Raw genomic sequence first — 18,195 nt, 5'->3', positions numbered from 1 at the left:
TAACATTTACCACAGTATACATCAGCTCCGCCAGCATATAGGAATAGACTCCAACAAGACACAGGTAATCATAGTTTGTATAGCATCTCAGATGTCTGTTGGTGCTGGTGGGGAGGATGAGGGAGTTATGTATACACAAAATGTTAAAATAAAAGATCTTAAAAAAAAAAAAAACAATTATAGCTTAATCAAGGGCTTCTGTACTTTAAAACAACAAGAAAATGCAATATAGCAATGACTTTATATAAACACACAAACACTCTTGCGCTCTCGTAAAGCATAACCAGGTATTACAGGGCTGTTAAAAATTGATCTAAAGCAACTTACTGACATTGATGAAACGAGAAAATGTGTAAGTTATAGTTCAGAAATCATTATACCCAATTACATATGGTACCGTATAAAATGTGATCCAAATTCTTCACAAAGGCAAAGACTATGACAGTTATAAAACACGACAGTCTATGCAAGGATCTTAGCATTACTAAAAATGTCAACGTGCAACTTACTCAACTCAAAAGCACTAGGTTTCCTAAATGTATGTAATTTTAATTCCAGCCCTGCCAGCCTTAATGTCTCCTGAATGTTTACCTGCTTGAAAGATTCATCATCTTGATGAGTCATTCTGGCCAGTTCTTGAATGAATCCATATGGCAGATTCCTGCACAGCATATACGGAACCAGAAGAGACTGCTGCAGTGCTGACCTGCATATGAATAAGTAGATACATAAACATGCTATGAACCATACATGTTCTGGTCATGATAAAGACATCTCAGCATTAAATAAATAGCACAGTAAACTTGCAGTAACAGTTCAAGTAGTAAAACATAACACCCAGATAACTTCTAATTTATTTTATTTAACAAGATTTGAGGGGCTGGCTGAGTAGACCCTTCCTTTTATTTATTTTTTTAAACAAGAACCATCTTTATTAAATGATTACATATGAAATAGGCAATCACACATTTGTATTTATTCATTAAATGTTTACTTATTGACATTTGTTAAGTGGGTTAGTCCAGCTCAGCCAGGGGCCCATTTTCAGTGGAAACCCGAGGAGAAAAGCTTCAGAAAATTAACTATTACAAAAGTTACAAAGATATAATCAACAGATAACATAAGTCTACTAGAAAGTAATAGGGTGACATAAGTTTATTAACAGGTAACAAATCTATAAATATTACATATTAAAAAAACAGAGTATGAAATTCAGAAGGCCTCTGGCTAACAAAGTTCACAGGTAACTGCAAACTAGGAGCCATAGTCAAGTCCCCAAATGATGTGGACATCCTACAGAAGGGCCTCGCTGAGACAGATGCCTGGTGTCAGAGCCATGGCCTCAAGCTCAATGTCAAAAGTGCAGTGTCATCCCCTTTGGTAAAAACTCTGTACCCATGAACTACCACAGAGGCAGCAATCTACTTAACATCGAATGTTTGATAAGAGACCTTGGGACCCAGGTGGACAGTAGTCTCTCCTTTGATAGTCACATCGCCACAGTAGTCAGGAAGTCCTTCTACATGGCACACCTCATCATAAAAGAGTTCTCATCCAGGAAAAAAAGAGGTCATTGTTCCCCTCTACTCGACACTCATTAGACCCATTATAGAGAACAACGCCCCTTTTGGAATGTACCTCACAAGACATCTGCAGTAGCTGGAAAGGCCACAGAAGTACCTCACAAAGAGAATTACCGGCCTCAAACAAATGCCCTACACTGACCACCTCAAAAAACTCCAGCTTTACTCCATAGCATATCGCCTACTCCGAGGTGATCTCTGCCTAACATATAAAGCTATGTCAAACCCAGAGCTGTTGGACATGCTACACCTAAAGAAATCCCAATCCCTCCGAGCTACACACTCTAGGGACCTAAACCTTGTCACCACAATAAACAGAATATGCTGGAGGGATAGATTCCTGTCCCAGACACTTCCCATACTCTGGAACAGGCTACCCATCTATGTCAAGCAAAGTTCTTCATTAGCACTCTTCAAGAAAAATCTTGATGAGTGGATGGGAAATAGGAAATACACCCCGGGATCACTTCTGTCCCTCTGCTCGACAGTGGCACAGGAAAATAACTTTCTTGGGTGGCATAAGCCAGGGAACTTGTTGGCTACGCTTACTTAGCCTAGTACCTACCTATGAATACTATACACGAGGTCATTCCAATGTACAAACAGTCAATAGCAATACAATAACCTATTAACCTAATAAATAGGAAAAAGAGGGAGAAGGTGCAGGGTATATGAGCAAAAAGAAATTATGTACACAAGAAGGGATAATAAGTCAAGTGGGGGGTTGACAAGGGCAGGACCATGTCCTTTGTAGATAAAGTTTAAGTTCCTGTTTGAACAGGTATTTCTGAGGAGTGCTTATTATATTGAGAGGGAGTAAGTTCCAAGCATGGGCTATGGAGTATTTATAAATGGACTTTCCAATGTTTTTATTGAATTTGTATATGTTAAGGAGGTCTTTGCTGATAGTACGGAGGTGGTGTTGGGGGTTATAGTAGGACAACAGATTACAGATGGACAGGCAGAGAGAGAGATCATTCAGGATAGTGCATGCAGTATATAGTTGAGAAAGTAGTAGTTGTTTAGGAATTCAGGCCACTGGAGTGTCTTAAGGGCGATGCAGTGATGGGATTTGTATGGAAGATTGGAGGCAAATCGGGCTATTTTGTTATATGTTTGCTTTAGTTTGTAGAGAAGAGATGTTTGAACATTAGTAAGAAAAGGGGCAGAGTAAAGAACACAGGGTAGGAGAAGTGACTGAGCTAGGGAGGGTTTGGAAGAGGGTGTAAGAAATTTTTGGTTGCGATAGCGAAGACTAAGTTTCTGGGTTTTTTTTGTTTTTTAAATACATTGCTGGATATGTATATCGAATTTTAGTTTATCGTCAATGATTACTCCAAGTAGTTTGGTATGGGGTTCAGGTTTGATAGTGGTGTTGAGGGAGGTGATAGAGAAGGAGGGTTTGTGCAGAGCAAGTGTTTTAGGAAGGAAGAGGAGGAGTTTAGTTTTTTTGGATTTAGTATGAGTTGTAAGAAATTTTTGGTTGCGATAGCGAAGACTAAGTTTCTGTTTTTTTTTTTTTTTTTTAAATACATTGTTGGATATGTATATTGAATTTTAGTTTATCGTCAATGATTACTCCATTACATCAGAAAACCAGGTTTCAACAGAGGAGAAGGTGTGCTGAGTGAGAGCTAGAAGTTCAGGAATGCTGTGGGCAGAAGTGATGAGAGTGGAATCGTTGGCATACTACAGAAATACTGAGAGGTTAGAGTGAAGCTTGTTAGTGAAAATATTGAACAGGAGGGGGACAAGGATAGATCCTTGAGGGATGCCAGTGTTTACTGGGAGGAAAGGAGAGAGGACAGTTTGCCAGTGAATGGATTGCTGCCTGCTGGAAAGGTAGCTAGAAAACCAGTTAGCAGAGGAGGTAGAGAGATGAAGGTCAGAGAGTTTAGTCAGAAGTTTGGAATGGGAGACAGGTATCAAAGGACTTAGATCAAGGAATAAACAAGAGACAAGCAAGTTATTGTTGCAGGCTTCAGCTAATGTTTGGGTGAAAGAGAGTAATGCAGTGGCTGTACTATGGTGGGGTCTAAACCCATGTTGGGTGGGAGTTAGGAGGTTGTTGTCAAGAATGTGTTTGAGTAACTGAGTATAGATGCACTTTTCCGGGATTTTCGATAGGGGGACAGGATAGCAATGGTTCTGAAGTTAGAAGGATCAGTAGAGTTTCCACCTTTGTGGAGAGGGACTGTAAAAAAAGGATTTCCATATGTCTGGGACATGGGCTTTAGAAAAGGAACGATTGAAAGTATACAGACAGGGTATGCAATAGACTGTGCAGCAACTTTAAGAAAGTAGGAGGGAAATTGGTTGGCAGAGGGGGAGCAAGGCTTAAGTTTATTTAGAGCAGATTTAATAATGGAAGTGGGAACTAGTTGAAAAGTGAAAGCGTTGGGAAGGATTTCATTATGGGGTGATGGGGAGGATGAGTTAGAAGTACTATTTTGTTTAAGTTTTTGGATTGTTTCTATGAAATAATTGTTAAGGAAAGTGGCAGTTTCAGTAGCAGTGTTGGCAAGGGGTTGGAGTAAATGGGTTGCCAGGGTGAAGCAGGTTATTGATGGTAGTTCAGAATTTCTTTGGATTTTTATGTAGGCTACATTGGCTAAAGCAAAATAAAGATGTTTTTTGGTCAGGTTTCTGAGCTCTTTGTATCTCTGAAGGAGGAGAGAGGATTTGTTTTTAAGCCAGGCTTTCCAGGCACCATCTCTTTTGTGGATAATGGAGCGGGTTTGTTTCGTGAGTCAAGGGGCAAAGTTAGATTTGATTCTGATTTTTCAACTGAGTTGAGTGTGTCAAGGAAAATTTTACTGAAAGATTCCACTGCCTAATTGAGAGGGAGGTGATATAGGAAGGACCATTTAATGCTAGAAAGTTTGGAGTTAAATGTATCTGGGTCAAAGTGGGGAAGGTTTCGACATATTCTGTATGTATGATCTTTGGGTGAATCTATGAATACAGGTAGGGGAGCGGTCACTTAAAGAGTTGGGAAGTACGCCAGGGTTGTGATAATGGGAAGGATATGAGGTAAGGATCCAGTCAAGGATAGGTCCAGGTAAGGAGTTTTTGTTAGTTCGAGTAGGGGTAGATACGTGTTGGTGAAATCCATGAAGGTTGAGACTGAGTAGGGGATTAGGTAGACAGTTTAGACCAGTGTATGTTAATATCTCAGAGTATAATGGTTTCGTAAGGGATATACTGAGTGAGCCAGGACATAAAGTTCTCTAAGATAGAAATATTATTACTGGGGGGTATTTATACAGAGACTAAACTGCGGTGGTGGTACTGCGGTAGCATTGTCGCCTCACAGCAAGACGTTGTCCTGTTCGATTCTCAGCTAGAGCGTCTTCTGTGTCGAGACATGAGTGAATGGGCGTACATTTGTTGAAGGTTGTGCGTCAGGGCCGGCAACTCGGCACGTAAAAATCTACTGCCAATCATTAGCGGACCGGAGTTCCGCTGTGGCGACCCCTAACCGGGAAAAGCCGAAAGACACAACAACATTTATATAGAGACTAAGGCAAATCTTTTGTGAGGGTTAAGGTGACAGGTTACGGTAAGAATTTTTGCAGGTGTAAAGCCAGAAACAGAGCCCCCAGGGCTCAGTCCTAGGACCCCTCCTGTTCGGCATATACTTCTCAGAGATACAGGCAAGCACAGGAGGACTATGGCTGGCCAAGTTCGCAGACAACTGCAAACTAGGGGCTATAATTGACTCTCCACCTGACACAGACATCCTCCAAAAGGGTCTCACTGAGACAGATACCTGGTGTCAAAACCATGACCTCAAGCTAAATGCCAAAAAGTGCATAGTCATCCCCTTTGGGAAAAACAAAGTACCCACAAACTACCACATAGGTGGTAGCCCCCTAAATACGGAAGATGTAATAAGGGATCTGGGGACCCAAGTTGATAGTAATCCCTCCTTTGATAATCACATTGCCAAAGTGGTTAGAAAATCCTTCTATGTGGCCCACCTAATCACAAAAGGGTTTGCATCCAGATCAAAACAGGTCATTGTGCCCCTCTACGCATCACTCATCAGGCCCATCATAGAGTACAACACCCCACTTGGGATGTACCTTACAAGACACCTGCAACAGCTGGAAAGACCACAAAAGTACCTCACCAAGAGGATCACTAGCCTAAAACAGATGCCCTATGCAGCTCGATTGAAGAAACTCCAGCTGTACTCAGTTGCATATTGTCTACTCAGAGGTGATCTCTGCCTGACATACAAGGCCATGTCCAACCCAGAATTGATGGACATGCTCCACCTAAAGAAAACCATATCCCCTCGAGCCACACGCTCTAGGGATCTAAACCTCACCACAACAATAAATAGGACGTACTGGAGGGATAGATTCCTGTCCCAGAGACTTCCCATGCTCTGGAACAAGATTCCATTCTACATTAGGCAGAGTTCCTCGCTAACACTCTTCAAGAGACCCCTTGACGAGTGGATGGGAAACAGAAAGTTTACCCTGGGGATCACTTCAATGGCTCTGCTGGACAGAGGCACAGGGAACTAATCTAAGGAGGCAGTGAAAGCCAATACATTCCCGGCTAGGCTTATAAATGCCTTCGGGGAGATAGCCTAGTACCTACCTATGAACCTATGAGACAGACAGTGGGGAAAGGTTAAGTTGATCGGAGTAGAGGATGGCAACCCCCACCCTTTTGTTGGTTCTATCGGAGTGAAAGATGTTGTAGCCAGGAGGTAAGATTACTGTATTAAGGATGTGGCGTTTAAGCCAGGTTTCAGATAGGGTAAGGAAGTGGGGAGTAGTGTTAGAAATCCAGAAGTGAAGTTCTGTTAACTTATTAACCATGCTTTGAATATTAATAGAGAAGATTGTTAGTGATTTGGGTGAGGGAGTGTTAGTATAAAGAGGTAGGTGAGGGAGAGAGGTTTGAGTTGATATTTTGTGAAATGGAGCGGCAGGTGGTCCTGGATTGGGGTGGATATCCCATCCAAGAAAAGTGTGTCAAAGAAAGTGAAAGAAAGTATACGAATGAAAACAAACCATATTGACATCATTTTAGTTGCAAACATTATATACATCACAAACTATACTGACAATTTTAGTTGCAAACATTACGCATAACTTATGATCTATCCAGTCATTATCAGTCAAACATTCCATAGCTCATTCAATTCCTGCCTTCTTTTAAACCTCATCCCTCCTCTGCATGACTTGTTCCCAAAATTCCCATTTTTTTCTATGCAATTTGCTCCTACACTTTTCTAAAGATCCCAATTCCACTAATTTTATCCATGTTACTGTATTCACTACTTCTAGTAAAGTTGGTTTAGATTTTGATTTCCATTTTCTAATAATTGCTTTTTTGGCAGCCACAATAATTAGACTCAGTAAGGCCTTACTATGTCTAGGCAATTCCAATTCTGCATCATAGCTGAAAAAATAATTTCCGTAATTAAACCAATTTGTTCACCCAATATCTCTGAGAGAGCAGTCTGCAGGGAATCTTTAAAGTCTGCCAACTTATTACTCTCCCAGAAAACATGTTCCCATTTACCTTTCTTCCCCATCACACCTCCATTTTCTGTCCACCTGAGGAAAACTTCTTTGGAGTCTACTTAAGAGTATAAAAATACCTACATAAACACTTTCAAAGATACTAAATTTTCTAGACTCTGTTGTATATTTGGAAGGCATACATATTTCCCCTATTGTTTCTTTGTTAATTGCTTATATAGTCTCTCTTCTCAATCCTTTCTCACCTCCTCTGATTCTTATAGTTATTATGCAATATTCTGTATGCTCTAATTATTCCTTTTTTAAAAGTCGTTTCTGTTCTAGATTCTACTAAGAACTCTACCAGTGCTTGTCTTTCACTTACAATCACCTATGTCTTTCTCTTTGCATATAGTCTGATATCAATCCTTGATAAGGAAGGCAATCTCTAGTCTGCAGTCCAAATAAATTCTTGGCCTCTTCCCATTCTATTACTTTTCCGTCTCTAATTATTTGCTCCCAACACCTTGGTTCTTTTGCCAGTTTTCACCAATAAATTCCATCCACCTCTTTCCTATTGTCTGTATCCCTAATTGCAGTCATCCCTATCGGCAGAATCTCCTCTCTCCATTCCCACGTTAGCTTAGTTTTTTCAGATACTTGATGAATATAGTATTATTTATGGTTACTCTTATTCTCCTTAAGGACCTGCATCCAAAATCCCAGTCTCTCCTTGTTTTTGAGCTTCCACTCTTTCTCATCATAATCATCATCCCTTTCCACTCTGAATTACAGATTTCTGATTGTGCTATGTATAGGAGCCTTAACTGTGTAGCTCTGAAATTCCCTTTCAATTCTGGTAACCCCAAACTGCCTTGTTCAATTGGAATTATCAGCTTATCCCACTTGACTCTCTCCACCTTTCCCTCCCAGGGGTAGTCGGTGCTGATCACAGAATCATTCTGCTAACAACGATCATCTAACTATGGTCAATTAGGGTACATAGGTTTTTTAGCCTAGTAACCTACTAAGAACCTATTAATTGTTATTCAAAACTTCTCTGGTTGATAAAAAAATGCTGGACCTGTACATAAAACTAAAGGGACTAAAACATTTTAACTGCTTGCATCTTAGTATCCACATCACAGAGCTTCTAATGTCTCAGTTTTTGTATTAACTTTTGTTTGGTCTCTTCCTACATATCCTTAGCTGCCACACCTGAATATTTTTTATCCATACTCCTAACTACTTCATTTTATCATGTCCTATTAAATGTGACAATTTACAGCTATTGCCTTTATTTTAGCTTCAATCATTTTTGTATCCCAAACAGATTTGAAACAGCCTCAAAATGTTCCACAACACTGAAATGTCCTTTTCTGGTTTTATCAGGTATAAAATAATATCATCTGCAAATAGAGCCAGCTTTTCTCTACCATACCAATCATACCCTTGAATTTCTGAGTCTGTTATTTTCTTTGCCAATGGTTCTAAATATAGTGCAAATAACAAAGGGGAAAGAGGACACCCCTGCCTGGTTCCTCTGCTCAATCTGACAGGAACCCACCCACTTTAATTTTCACCTCTGATACCTCATATATTCCTCCTAATCTAATCAACCTTAGAATTTTATCAGGGAATGCAAATGCTTCCACTGCCCTGTTCATAAACTCCTAGCTTACTCTCTCAAATGCTTTCTCTGCATCAAGACCCACCAACAAGAGTGACATTTTCTTACATTTAGCTTCAATAATCCATATCTATCAATTTTGGCATCACCTTTGCCATTCTTTTAGCCATTACAGACAAACACTTTACAATCATGGTTTAGGATTGAAATGGGCCTGTATGAAGGTGGATCTGATGGGTCTTTGCCTATTTCGGTATTACAGCCACTACCACTTTCTTCCAGGATGTTGGGGTTCCTCTTACTTTTAAAATACTGTTACACAAAACCTTCCAAATCTTTATCAGTTTTTTTCACTCCTAGCTTCTATACTTCCAAAGGAATATCATCTATTCCTGTGGATATTCTTGTGGATTGGTTAGACATCACCACTTTTATTTCATCTCCTCCTATCCTGTTAGTAATTGAGCCTCATCTACCTTGGCATATTTAAGTCTTCCATAAACATTTCTGTTTGTACCTTTGCTTGATCTCCATATTTATCTGCTTTATACAGACTTTCATAAAACTTCCTAAATATTTCTAGTACCTCTATAGGATCTCGTTATATTCTTTGATATAAGCTCCCTAAGCTTGGTGACAAACCTTTCTACTTTCTGTTACCTGAGGCGCTCTGCTAAACCTTTTTGTGCTCTCATGTTGTTATCAGAAACAGCTGCTTAACAACTATCTTTCTAAACCCATGTATATTATCGAGGTAATCCTTTACTTTCTACTTAGAATTCTGCAATTGTTCCTCTTCTTGTTATGTGAGATTCCCCTATTCTGTAATACTTTAACCTTTGTCAGTCCTTCTGAGTAATTCTTGTTACTTAACATTTTTCTCTTTCTTTAATTTACACCCTATTTTTAAACTCCACTTTAATTTTATCCCACTCCTCGGGCATATTTTCATAATTCATTTCTATCTTCTCTAATAGCTCATGAATAATTTCCACTACCCATTCCTTAAATGCCTCTTTTCAATAAACAGGTGGGAAAGCACCAGTGCCTCATTTTTATTTCATTAACTTGTATTTTTATTTTAATTACTGGCATGTGATTTGAAGACTGCGGTGGTGGTGGTGCTGTGGTAGCATTGTCGCCTCACAGTAAGACGTTGTCCTGTTCGATTCTCAGCTAGAGCGTCTTCTGTGTGGAGACATGCGTGAATGGGCGTACCTTCATTGAAGGTTGTGCGCCAGGGCCGGCAACTCGGCATGTAAAAATCTACTGCCAATCATTAGCAGACCGGAGTTCTGCTGTGGCGACCCCTAACTGGGAAAAGCCGAAAGACACAACACTGGCATGTGATTTGAAACAGCTATTGGATGCATATCAAAAGTTTCATATTAAATGCACATTCCTGTGAAACAAGAAGTTATGTACTCACCATAACGTTTGATGTATGTAGTCCATCTCGCCTCACATTCTTACTCGCAGGTATGGAGCCGAATATCGGCTCCGACTCAGCCAACTTTTATTTACTAGCTTGAAGTCTCAAATTGGCTGGGCCAAGCAGGTATCCCATGCTGCACTGCTCCATAACCCCAGAACTAGTTTGCTGCGAATCCAACAATCACAACTCATGCACAACAATCCAATAAGGTAGAACACTATCAAGGGGAATAAGAAAAAACAAACTACCATTGAAGGGTACTCTAGCACCAGTCCCAACCTCCAGATCCTCCAGAAAGGGGGTAGGTGGGAGGGTACGTAAGAATGTGAGGCGAGATGGACTAAATACATCGAACGTTATGGTGAGTACATAACTTCTTGATGTTATGTAGTCCAATCTCGCCTACATTCTGACACGCGGGACAGCGTCCCCAGCACCTCTATCCTGGGAGGCTCAAAGGAAGATACTCCTGAGGACTGTGGAACCAAAGGAAGCCCGGCCCCTAGAAGCCACGTCCAGTTTGTAATGAGTAATAAAGGTGTGCAGGGAAGCCCACGTGGCTGCAGCACAAATATAATTCAAAGATAGTCTGGCATGGTATGCCAGAGACGCAGCAACAGCCCTAGTAGAGTGAGCGTTGATGGGGAACAGTAGATTTTTTCCCGCTGAAGAATAAATAAAGGAAATACAATTCGAAATCCATCTGGAAATGGTAAACTTGGAAACAGGGGAACCCACTCTATTTTCTGAAAAGGAAACAAACAATTGGTCAAATTTTCGTAGGTGTTTGGTCCTGTGTAGATAGAATCGTAATTGTCTGTGCACATCCAGTTGATGAAATCTAAACTCTGCCTTGTTCGAGAATTGAGGGAAGAACACTGGCAGCTCAATAGACTGATTGAGATTCACAGTAGATGTTACCTTGGGAAGGAAGGACAGATTAGGTCTAAGAGAAGCTCTGTCCTTATGAAAAATTAAACACGGAGGTTTAATGGAGAGAGCTTGAATCTCTGACACCCGTCTGGCTGATGTGATAGCTATCAGAAAGGCCGTCTTCCAGGACAAAAACTTTAATTCACAGGTGGCAGCCGGCTCGAAAGGTGGAGAAGTAAGGGCTTGCAAAACAAAGTTTAGATCCCAGGGCATAACAGGTTCTGACACAGGAGGCCAAAGTAATAAGGTGCCCTTTAGAAAGGCCTTACAGAGTTTATGAGCCATAAAGGAAGGCTCATAGGAGGTATGAAAGTCTGAAATAGCCGCCAGCTGGACTTTAATGGTAGCGGGCTCAGAGCCCTGCTGAAAGAGCATGAACAAGAAATCCAAAACAGCAGCAATTGGGGCTGTGTAAGGGTCAATTCCTTGGGCATGAGCCCAAACAGAGAATCTCTTCCATTTGCTGGAATAAATCTTCCTAGTCAAAGACTTATGAGAAGAGGATAAAATGTGCACCACCTCAGGTGAAAAACGATGAAGCCGGACTAACGACGGAAGTGGAGTAGTCAGGCTGTCAACCTGAGGGTCTGCAGGGAGGGATGGAACTGTCCCGACATGTGTGTCAGTAGGTCTGGTACTGGGTCCAGAATCCAAGGACTGTCCACAGCGAATGGATGGAGAAAGGAGAACCAGACCTGGCGAGGCCAGTGTGGGGCAATTAGAATCATCTTGCTTCCCAAGGATATGGCTTTCTGAATCACTCTTGGTAACAGAGGAAACGGAGGGAAAGCATAGAGCAGACCGGAGGGCCAATAGTGGACTAGAGCGTCCCTGGGTGACTCCCCCTGTGGGGGGGATCAGGGTGAAGTAGTTTCTGCATTTGGCATTGAGGGGATTGGCAAAAAGATCGCAGCAAGGCTGACCCCACCAGCTGAAAATCTGTTCTGCAACCAGACGGTTCAGGGACCACTCGTAAGGCATCAGAATAGCTCTGCTCAGCCTGTCTGCTATCACATTGGCCTTCCCCGGAATGTGCGTTGCCACTAGAAAACGTTGGGAAGACACTGCCCACTGCCACACTCGCACGGCTTCTCTGCACAGGGGGTAAAATCTGGTTCCTTCTTATTTGTTTTACCACACAACGGACATGTTTTCCGAGTGTATTGCAATCGTCCCCAGAGGAAGAGAGCTCTGAAGTGCCCACAACGCCAGTAACGCCACTCTCATCTCTAAGACATTGATGTGCAGACGTACCTCGTGATCTTGCCATGTGCCTTGGACCGTCCTGCCAAGATAATGCCCCCCCACCACATCTGGGAGGCGTCCGTGGTCACCGTGGTGACAGGTGACGGAGGAACAAACGGTTTCCCCTCATCCAGACTGGTGGAGCACAGCCACCAACCTAGATCCTGTTTGCATCGGTCCGTGAGTAGGATCTGGTGGGAAAGGGGGTGTTTTTGGAGAGACCATTGGGCAAAGAGAAGCCACTGAAGAAGCCTCATGTGTAATCTCGCTAGAGGCACTAACATAATGGCAGCTGCAATGGTGCCCAGAAGCTGAAGAAAATACAGTTTTGTACCTACCATAAATGTAGATGTTCGAGTGTATACACTGCTGCAGTTATTACACTTGGGTTATCCTGCCGTTAGGCGGTTCCCCAGTCGGCCTGAGTTCCAAAGTCTTGGTCAGGCGTCGGTTGCTGTCACCTCCTCCCTGACGTCAGTGCGACAGGGGTATATAAGATGTAGCCGACGCCATTTTCTTCAGTTTTTCTTGCCACAGATGTCAAGTGCCCCCAAATAGGTAGGCAATTCAAATTGCTATTAAAACATACATAAGAAAAGCAAACAACAACTTTCAGCTACCAGCAAATACTCTCCATAGGTAGTAAAGGGTAGAAGACATAGGTATGTACCAGCAAGTAAGAGGGGAAGGAGGGAGGGTAACCTGGACTGCAGCAGTGTATACACTCGAACATCTACATTTATGGTAGGTACAAAACTGTACTATGTTCATCGTGTTACACTGCTGCAGTCATTACACTTGGGTAGAATCCCAAAGCTGAGGTAGGGTGGCTGGTTCTATAAGGCATTAGGGGTGGCTATAAGGCCCTGCAGCACTGCAGTGGCAAAGCCAGCTCTGGATTTAGAGTACAGAGGAAGATGGTAACGCTTGGTGAAGGTATGTACAGAACTCCAAGTTGCTACTTCCAAAATATCCTTGGTAGGTACTCCTCTGAGGTTGGCAGTTGAAGTGGCTGTTGCCCTGGTGGAGTGAGATCTAATGCTGCTAGGTACAGGTTTCCCATGGTGTGTACAGCAGAAAGGTATGCAATGTCCAACCTGTTTTGAAATAGTCTGTTTTGAAATGGCTTTTCCCTGTGCTCCTGCAGCATATGCTACCAATAATTGCTCAGATATTCTGAAAGCTTTGGTTTTGTCCAAGTAGAAGCATAACTGCCTGTGAATGTCCAAGGAATGCAGTAGTCTCTCCCCTTTATTCTGTGGTTTTGGATAAAAAGTTGGCAAATGAATAGTTTGGTTTAGAGCCACAATGGATACCACCTTTGGCATAAAAGTACAGTTTTGTACCTACCATAAATGTAGATGTTCGAAGATCTACATTGCTGCAGTCCTTACATATGGGGTAGTCCGCTGTCCTCGGTCGGCCCGAATACCAAAGTATAAGGCTGACGTCGGTCAAGGCGCTTAGAACTGACATCAGAACGTCAGGGTACAAAAGCGCATGACCGACGTCATATCCTCAGTCTTTTCTTGCCCCAGATGTCAGAAGGCCCTAAAAAGAAAGGCCCAAACCAAAAGACAGCAAAAAACCAACCAACCACCCCTGCACTACTCCTATTTACAATATTTACAATATTTACAGTATTCACAACCCAAACCACACAACCGCCTCTAACTACAGAGGGAAGGAGGGAGGAGTAAATTGGACTGCAGCAATGTAGATCTTGAACATCTACATTTATGGTAGGTACAAAACTGTACTATGTTCTTCATCTCACATTTCTGCAGTCCTTACATATGGGTAGAATCCCCAAAGCAGAGGTAAGGGAGGATGGTAAAACTATAAAGCATTAGGAGCTGCCAAAATGCCCTGTAAAATTGCAGTGACAAAACCAGCCCTAGATTTAGAGTAAAGTGGAAGGTGGTAATGCTTAGAAAAAGTATGCACTGAACTCCAAGTAGCTGCCTCCAAAATATCTTTAGTTGCCACCCCCCTTAAAAAAGCTGTAGAAGTGGCAGTAGCCCTAGTGGAATGAGGCCTAATCCCAGCTGGAATCTCCTTACCATGATGGGAATAACAGAAAGCAATACAAAACACAATCCACTTAGAAATAGTTTGTTTTGAAACAGGCTTGCCCTGAGAACTCAAAGCAAATGAAACAAATAACTGCTGTAACTTCCTGAACCCTTTAGTTCTGCTCAAATAATATCGCAACTGCCTGTGTATATCCAAAGTGTGCAAAATCTTTTCCCCTTTATTTTGGGGGTTTGCATAAAAAGTAGGCAAATGAATAGTCTGGTTTAAAGCCACACTAGAAACCACTTTAGGCATAAAGGAAGGATTAGTACGCAAAGATACCCTATCCTTATGGAAAATTAAGAAAGGCTCAACCGCCATAAGGGCCTGTAATTTAGAAACCCTTCTCGCAGAGGTAATGGCCAACAAAAGCAGTCTTCCATGATAAATATTTCAACTCGCAGTAGCTGCAGGCTCAAAGGTTGTGAGTGAGTTTCTCCAACACAAAATTGAGATCCCAAGCAGGAGTAGGAGCTCTACGTGGGGGTCTTATATTCTCTTTGCCCCTCTAAGAAGTTGCTTAAACAAAGGATGAGAAAACAATGGTGGGTCACAGTCATAGTGAGCAGAAATTGCTGCAGCATGAACCTTAATAGATGAGAAGGACAAACCTTTGTCCAGTAACTCAGTAAGATATTGAAGAGCCACACTTAAATTAGGCTTAGAAACATCAAATTCCTTTGCTGTACTCCAAAATAAAACCTCCTCCATTTATCTCATACACTTTCCTTGTACTAGGCCTTCTGGCCTCCAAAATAACATTCAAAACTTGCTGTGGAAGCTGAGACCCTCCAGGGTTTAAAACAGAATATGCCAGGCTGTTAGATGTAGAGAGTGAAGTTTGACATTGAGTAAATGACTGTTCTCCTGAGACAGCAGGTGTGGAATCAAGGCAAAGGCCATGGAGGCTCCGTGCCAGACTTCTCAGTAATGGGTACCAGTGCTGTCGAGGCCAATCTGGAGCTATTAAAATCATCTTTGACTTGTCCTGTCTGACCTTCAGGAGTACCTTTGGGAGGAGAGGCAGAGGTGGAAAGGCATACACATGAAGATTGCTCCAATTGAATGAGAGGCATCCACTTTCCAAGCTGTGGGATGAAACCCCTTTGTGCAAAACTTTGGCAGCTGGTGGTTTAGTGGAGAAAGAACAGATCTATGTCTGGAGTTCCCCATAACACTGTCAATTTCTGAAATACATGAGGATCCAATTTCCACTCGTGGGGATCCACAATTTGTCTGCTCAACACATCTGCTAAGGTGTTCTGTGCTCGCGGCAGAAACCTTGCCTGAAGATTTAGCTGTAAACTGAGAGCAGTCTCCCACAAAATCATTGCTTGTCTGCATAGAGGATAAGAATGCATTCCCCCTTGCTTGTTGATGTACCACATGACAGTTGTGTTGTCTGTTAGAACCAACACCTGCCTGGAAGAAGTAAATCCTTGAAAGCCATTAAGCAAATTGGACTGCTAACATCTCCTTCATGTTGATATGTAGATGTTGGAAGTCTGGCAGGCCACTTGTCTTTTTTTTTTTTTTTTTTTTTTTTTTTTATTTTTTTTTTTTTTTTTTTTTTTTTTTTTTTTTTTTTTTTTTTTTTTTTTTTTTTTTTTTTTTTTTTTTTTTTTTTTTTTTTTTTTTTTTTTTTTTTTTTTTTTTTTTTTTTTTTTGGGGGGGGGGGGGGGGGGGGGGGGGGGGGGGGGGGGGGGGGGGGGGGGGGGGGGGGGGGGGGGGGGGGGGGGGGGGGGGGGGGGGGGGGGGGGGGGGGGGGGGGGGGGGGGGGGGCCCAGCAGAGGTAAAAGCTGTTGTAGCGTCAACATCTTGAACTTGGGGAATGTCCAGAAAAGTGTTGAGGAGAGATAAATCCAAAATTGGTCTCCACGTGTTCCCTTCTTTGGTACTAGGAACAGGCGAGAATAAAATCCTAGGCCCCTTTCTGATACAGGGACTGGCTGAATGGCTAACTGGAGTAACTGAGAAACTTGCTTGTGAGCCTCCTTTCTTTGTGGAGGAGGAACGTCTGGCATGCCTTTGAAAGGGGCATTGTGTGGAAATAAAATCTGTAACCGTGGTGAATGATATCCAACACCCATTTGCCCTGAGTAATTAAATCCCAATTTTCTTTGAAAAGAGACAGTCTTCCTCCCAAAGGAGCTGCCAGGCGAAATCTACTGGCAGCTGAAAAGACAGGTCATTGGGTCTGTTTACGAAAGGACTGACCCCTGCCCTCACCAGAAGTCTGAGCAGGAGAACTCCTGTTCTAGGCCTAAAGAACCTTGAGCCTGCCTCTACCACGTCTAGACCTACCCCTAGACTGGGAATCATAAGCAGGATATGTCCACCCCTTAGCAGGCCAATTTCTACTAAACTTGGTGGCTGCACCTGCAAAAAATCTTTAACAGTTTGCATAGACTTAGCTTTGTCCTCCATTTTCTTTAAAACTGCTTCCACAGGCGATCCAAACAACACATCAGACTGTAAAGGAGCATCCAAAATCCTTGTCTTAACATGCTCAGCTAAATTCTGATCCTTCAACCAGGCATGCCTGCGAAGAACAGAACTAGTAGCAGCCACCCTCGAGGAGGCCTGTACAGCATCAAACCACATTGCAAAGAATGCTTGCCCACTTGCTCAGACACATGAACCAAGTCCAGCAACTCTTTACACTCAATACCTTCCAAAGCATCCACCTTAGATTTTTAATTGTGAAAGGAGATAATTCTGATATTTTAGCATGTGAAACTGACAATTCAAGCTCTCATGGCTAGAGTGGAAGAAGTATACACTTTCTTTCCCCACCTATCCAAGGCCCTTGCCTCTTTATCAGTGGGAACAGGATTTTTAACCACAGAAGCCTTAACACCTTTAGGCCCTTGAGAAATAGTTTCTGGGTCGCCCTAGGACTCTTAAACAAATACTTATGAGCTTCGGGCACCCTATAATACCTACTGGCTTAACAGGAGCAGGAGGCAAAGAGTCAGGATTCAGGAAGCCTCTGCAAAAACATCTTCCACCACATTCAACACAGGAGGAATAGCTAAGGGCCTATGCTGGGGCAAAACAAGAATTCCCTAAGCCTTTTCCTGGAATCAGAGTAATCCTGGCCTTCCCATTTAAAGTGCTCCCTCATGGAATGCAGAGTCTCTGAAAATGAGAAATCCTCAGGAGGAGAAGCTGTAGGAGTGGAATCATCCACATCAGAATCAGAATAAGTAGGATACTCCTGCAAGTCTTCCATGAAGACTCTGAAGCCTCTGAACACTGTTCAAAACTATCAAACTCGGTTCCACCCTAGGCCTCTTATCAGGCGGGGCATAGAACCTCTAATCATAGTAATCAAATCTTCTGCCATTTTAAGCATATGTTTCTTGGGTACAGAACCCGAATGCTAGGAGAAGCCCCCACTGAAGCTGAACTAGGCCTACCTCTCAAAGAAGTTTTGGCAACAGAAGGAGGCTCTAACTACCTTGGGAAGAGAGGGAAGAACAGTAACCTGAGAAGCCCCTCAGCCTGGCCTACCTCCTGAGAAGGCACATCCTGTAACAGTAAAGTTTCTGCCTGAGACTCCATGGAAACTCCTGGCAAAACCTCTGGCTCACTGAACCTTCTAAAGAACCGGCGTCCGGGACTGCCGGTTCATCAACCCTAGGCTTCACTGTTTTGTCCTTGCGCTTCTTGGGCCGAAGCGGGCGCCGAACATCCGGCGGCATTTATAATTGCAACGCTTCCCAAACACTAACCTGGCACAGTCTAACCTCCTCTTAATAGTGCGTTTGTTAAACCCAGCACAAGAGCGGCAACCAACAGCGA

General features: G+C 42.6%; 1 protein-coding gene across 2 annotated transcripts in view; it reads right to left on the bottom strand.

Moving 5' to 3' along the window:
* UBE4B (ubiquitination factor E4B) overlaps positions 1–18,195 on the bottom strand; it is a 2,592,778-nt gene that overhangs the window by 1,614,990 nt on the left and 959,593 nt on the right. For both annotated transcript variants that reach the window (XM_044063145.1, XM_044063144.1), the window contains one exon: positions 592–706. In XM_044063145.1, the coding sequence (XP_043919080.1) occupies positions 592–706 (115 nt within the window). The remainder of the gene's footprint in view (positions 1–591; positions 707–18,195) is intronic.

The sequence above is a fragment of the Protopterus annectens genome, chromosome 2.part1 (genome assembly GCF_019279795.1).
Source record: "Protopterus annectens isolate FY-2018-M chromosome 2.part1, PAN1.0, whole genome shotgun sequence".
In the NCBI taxonomy this organism is placed as follows: Eukaryota; Metazoa; Chordata; order Ceratodontiformes; family Protopteridae; genus Protopterus; species Protopterus annectens.
This window is presented reverse-complemented; position numbering and strand designations above follow the sequence as displayed.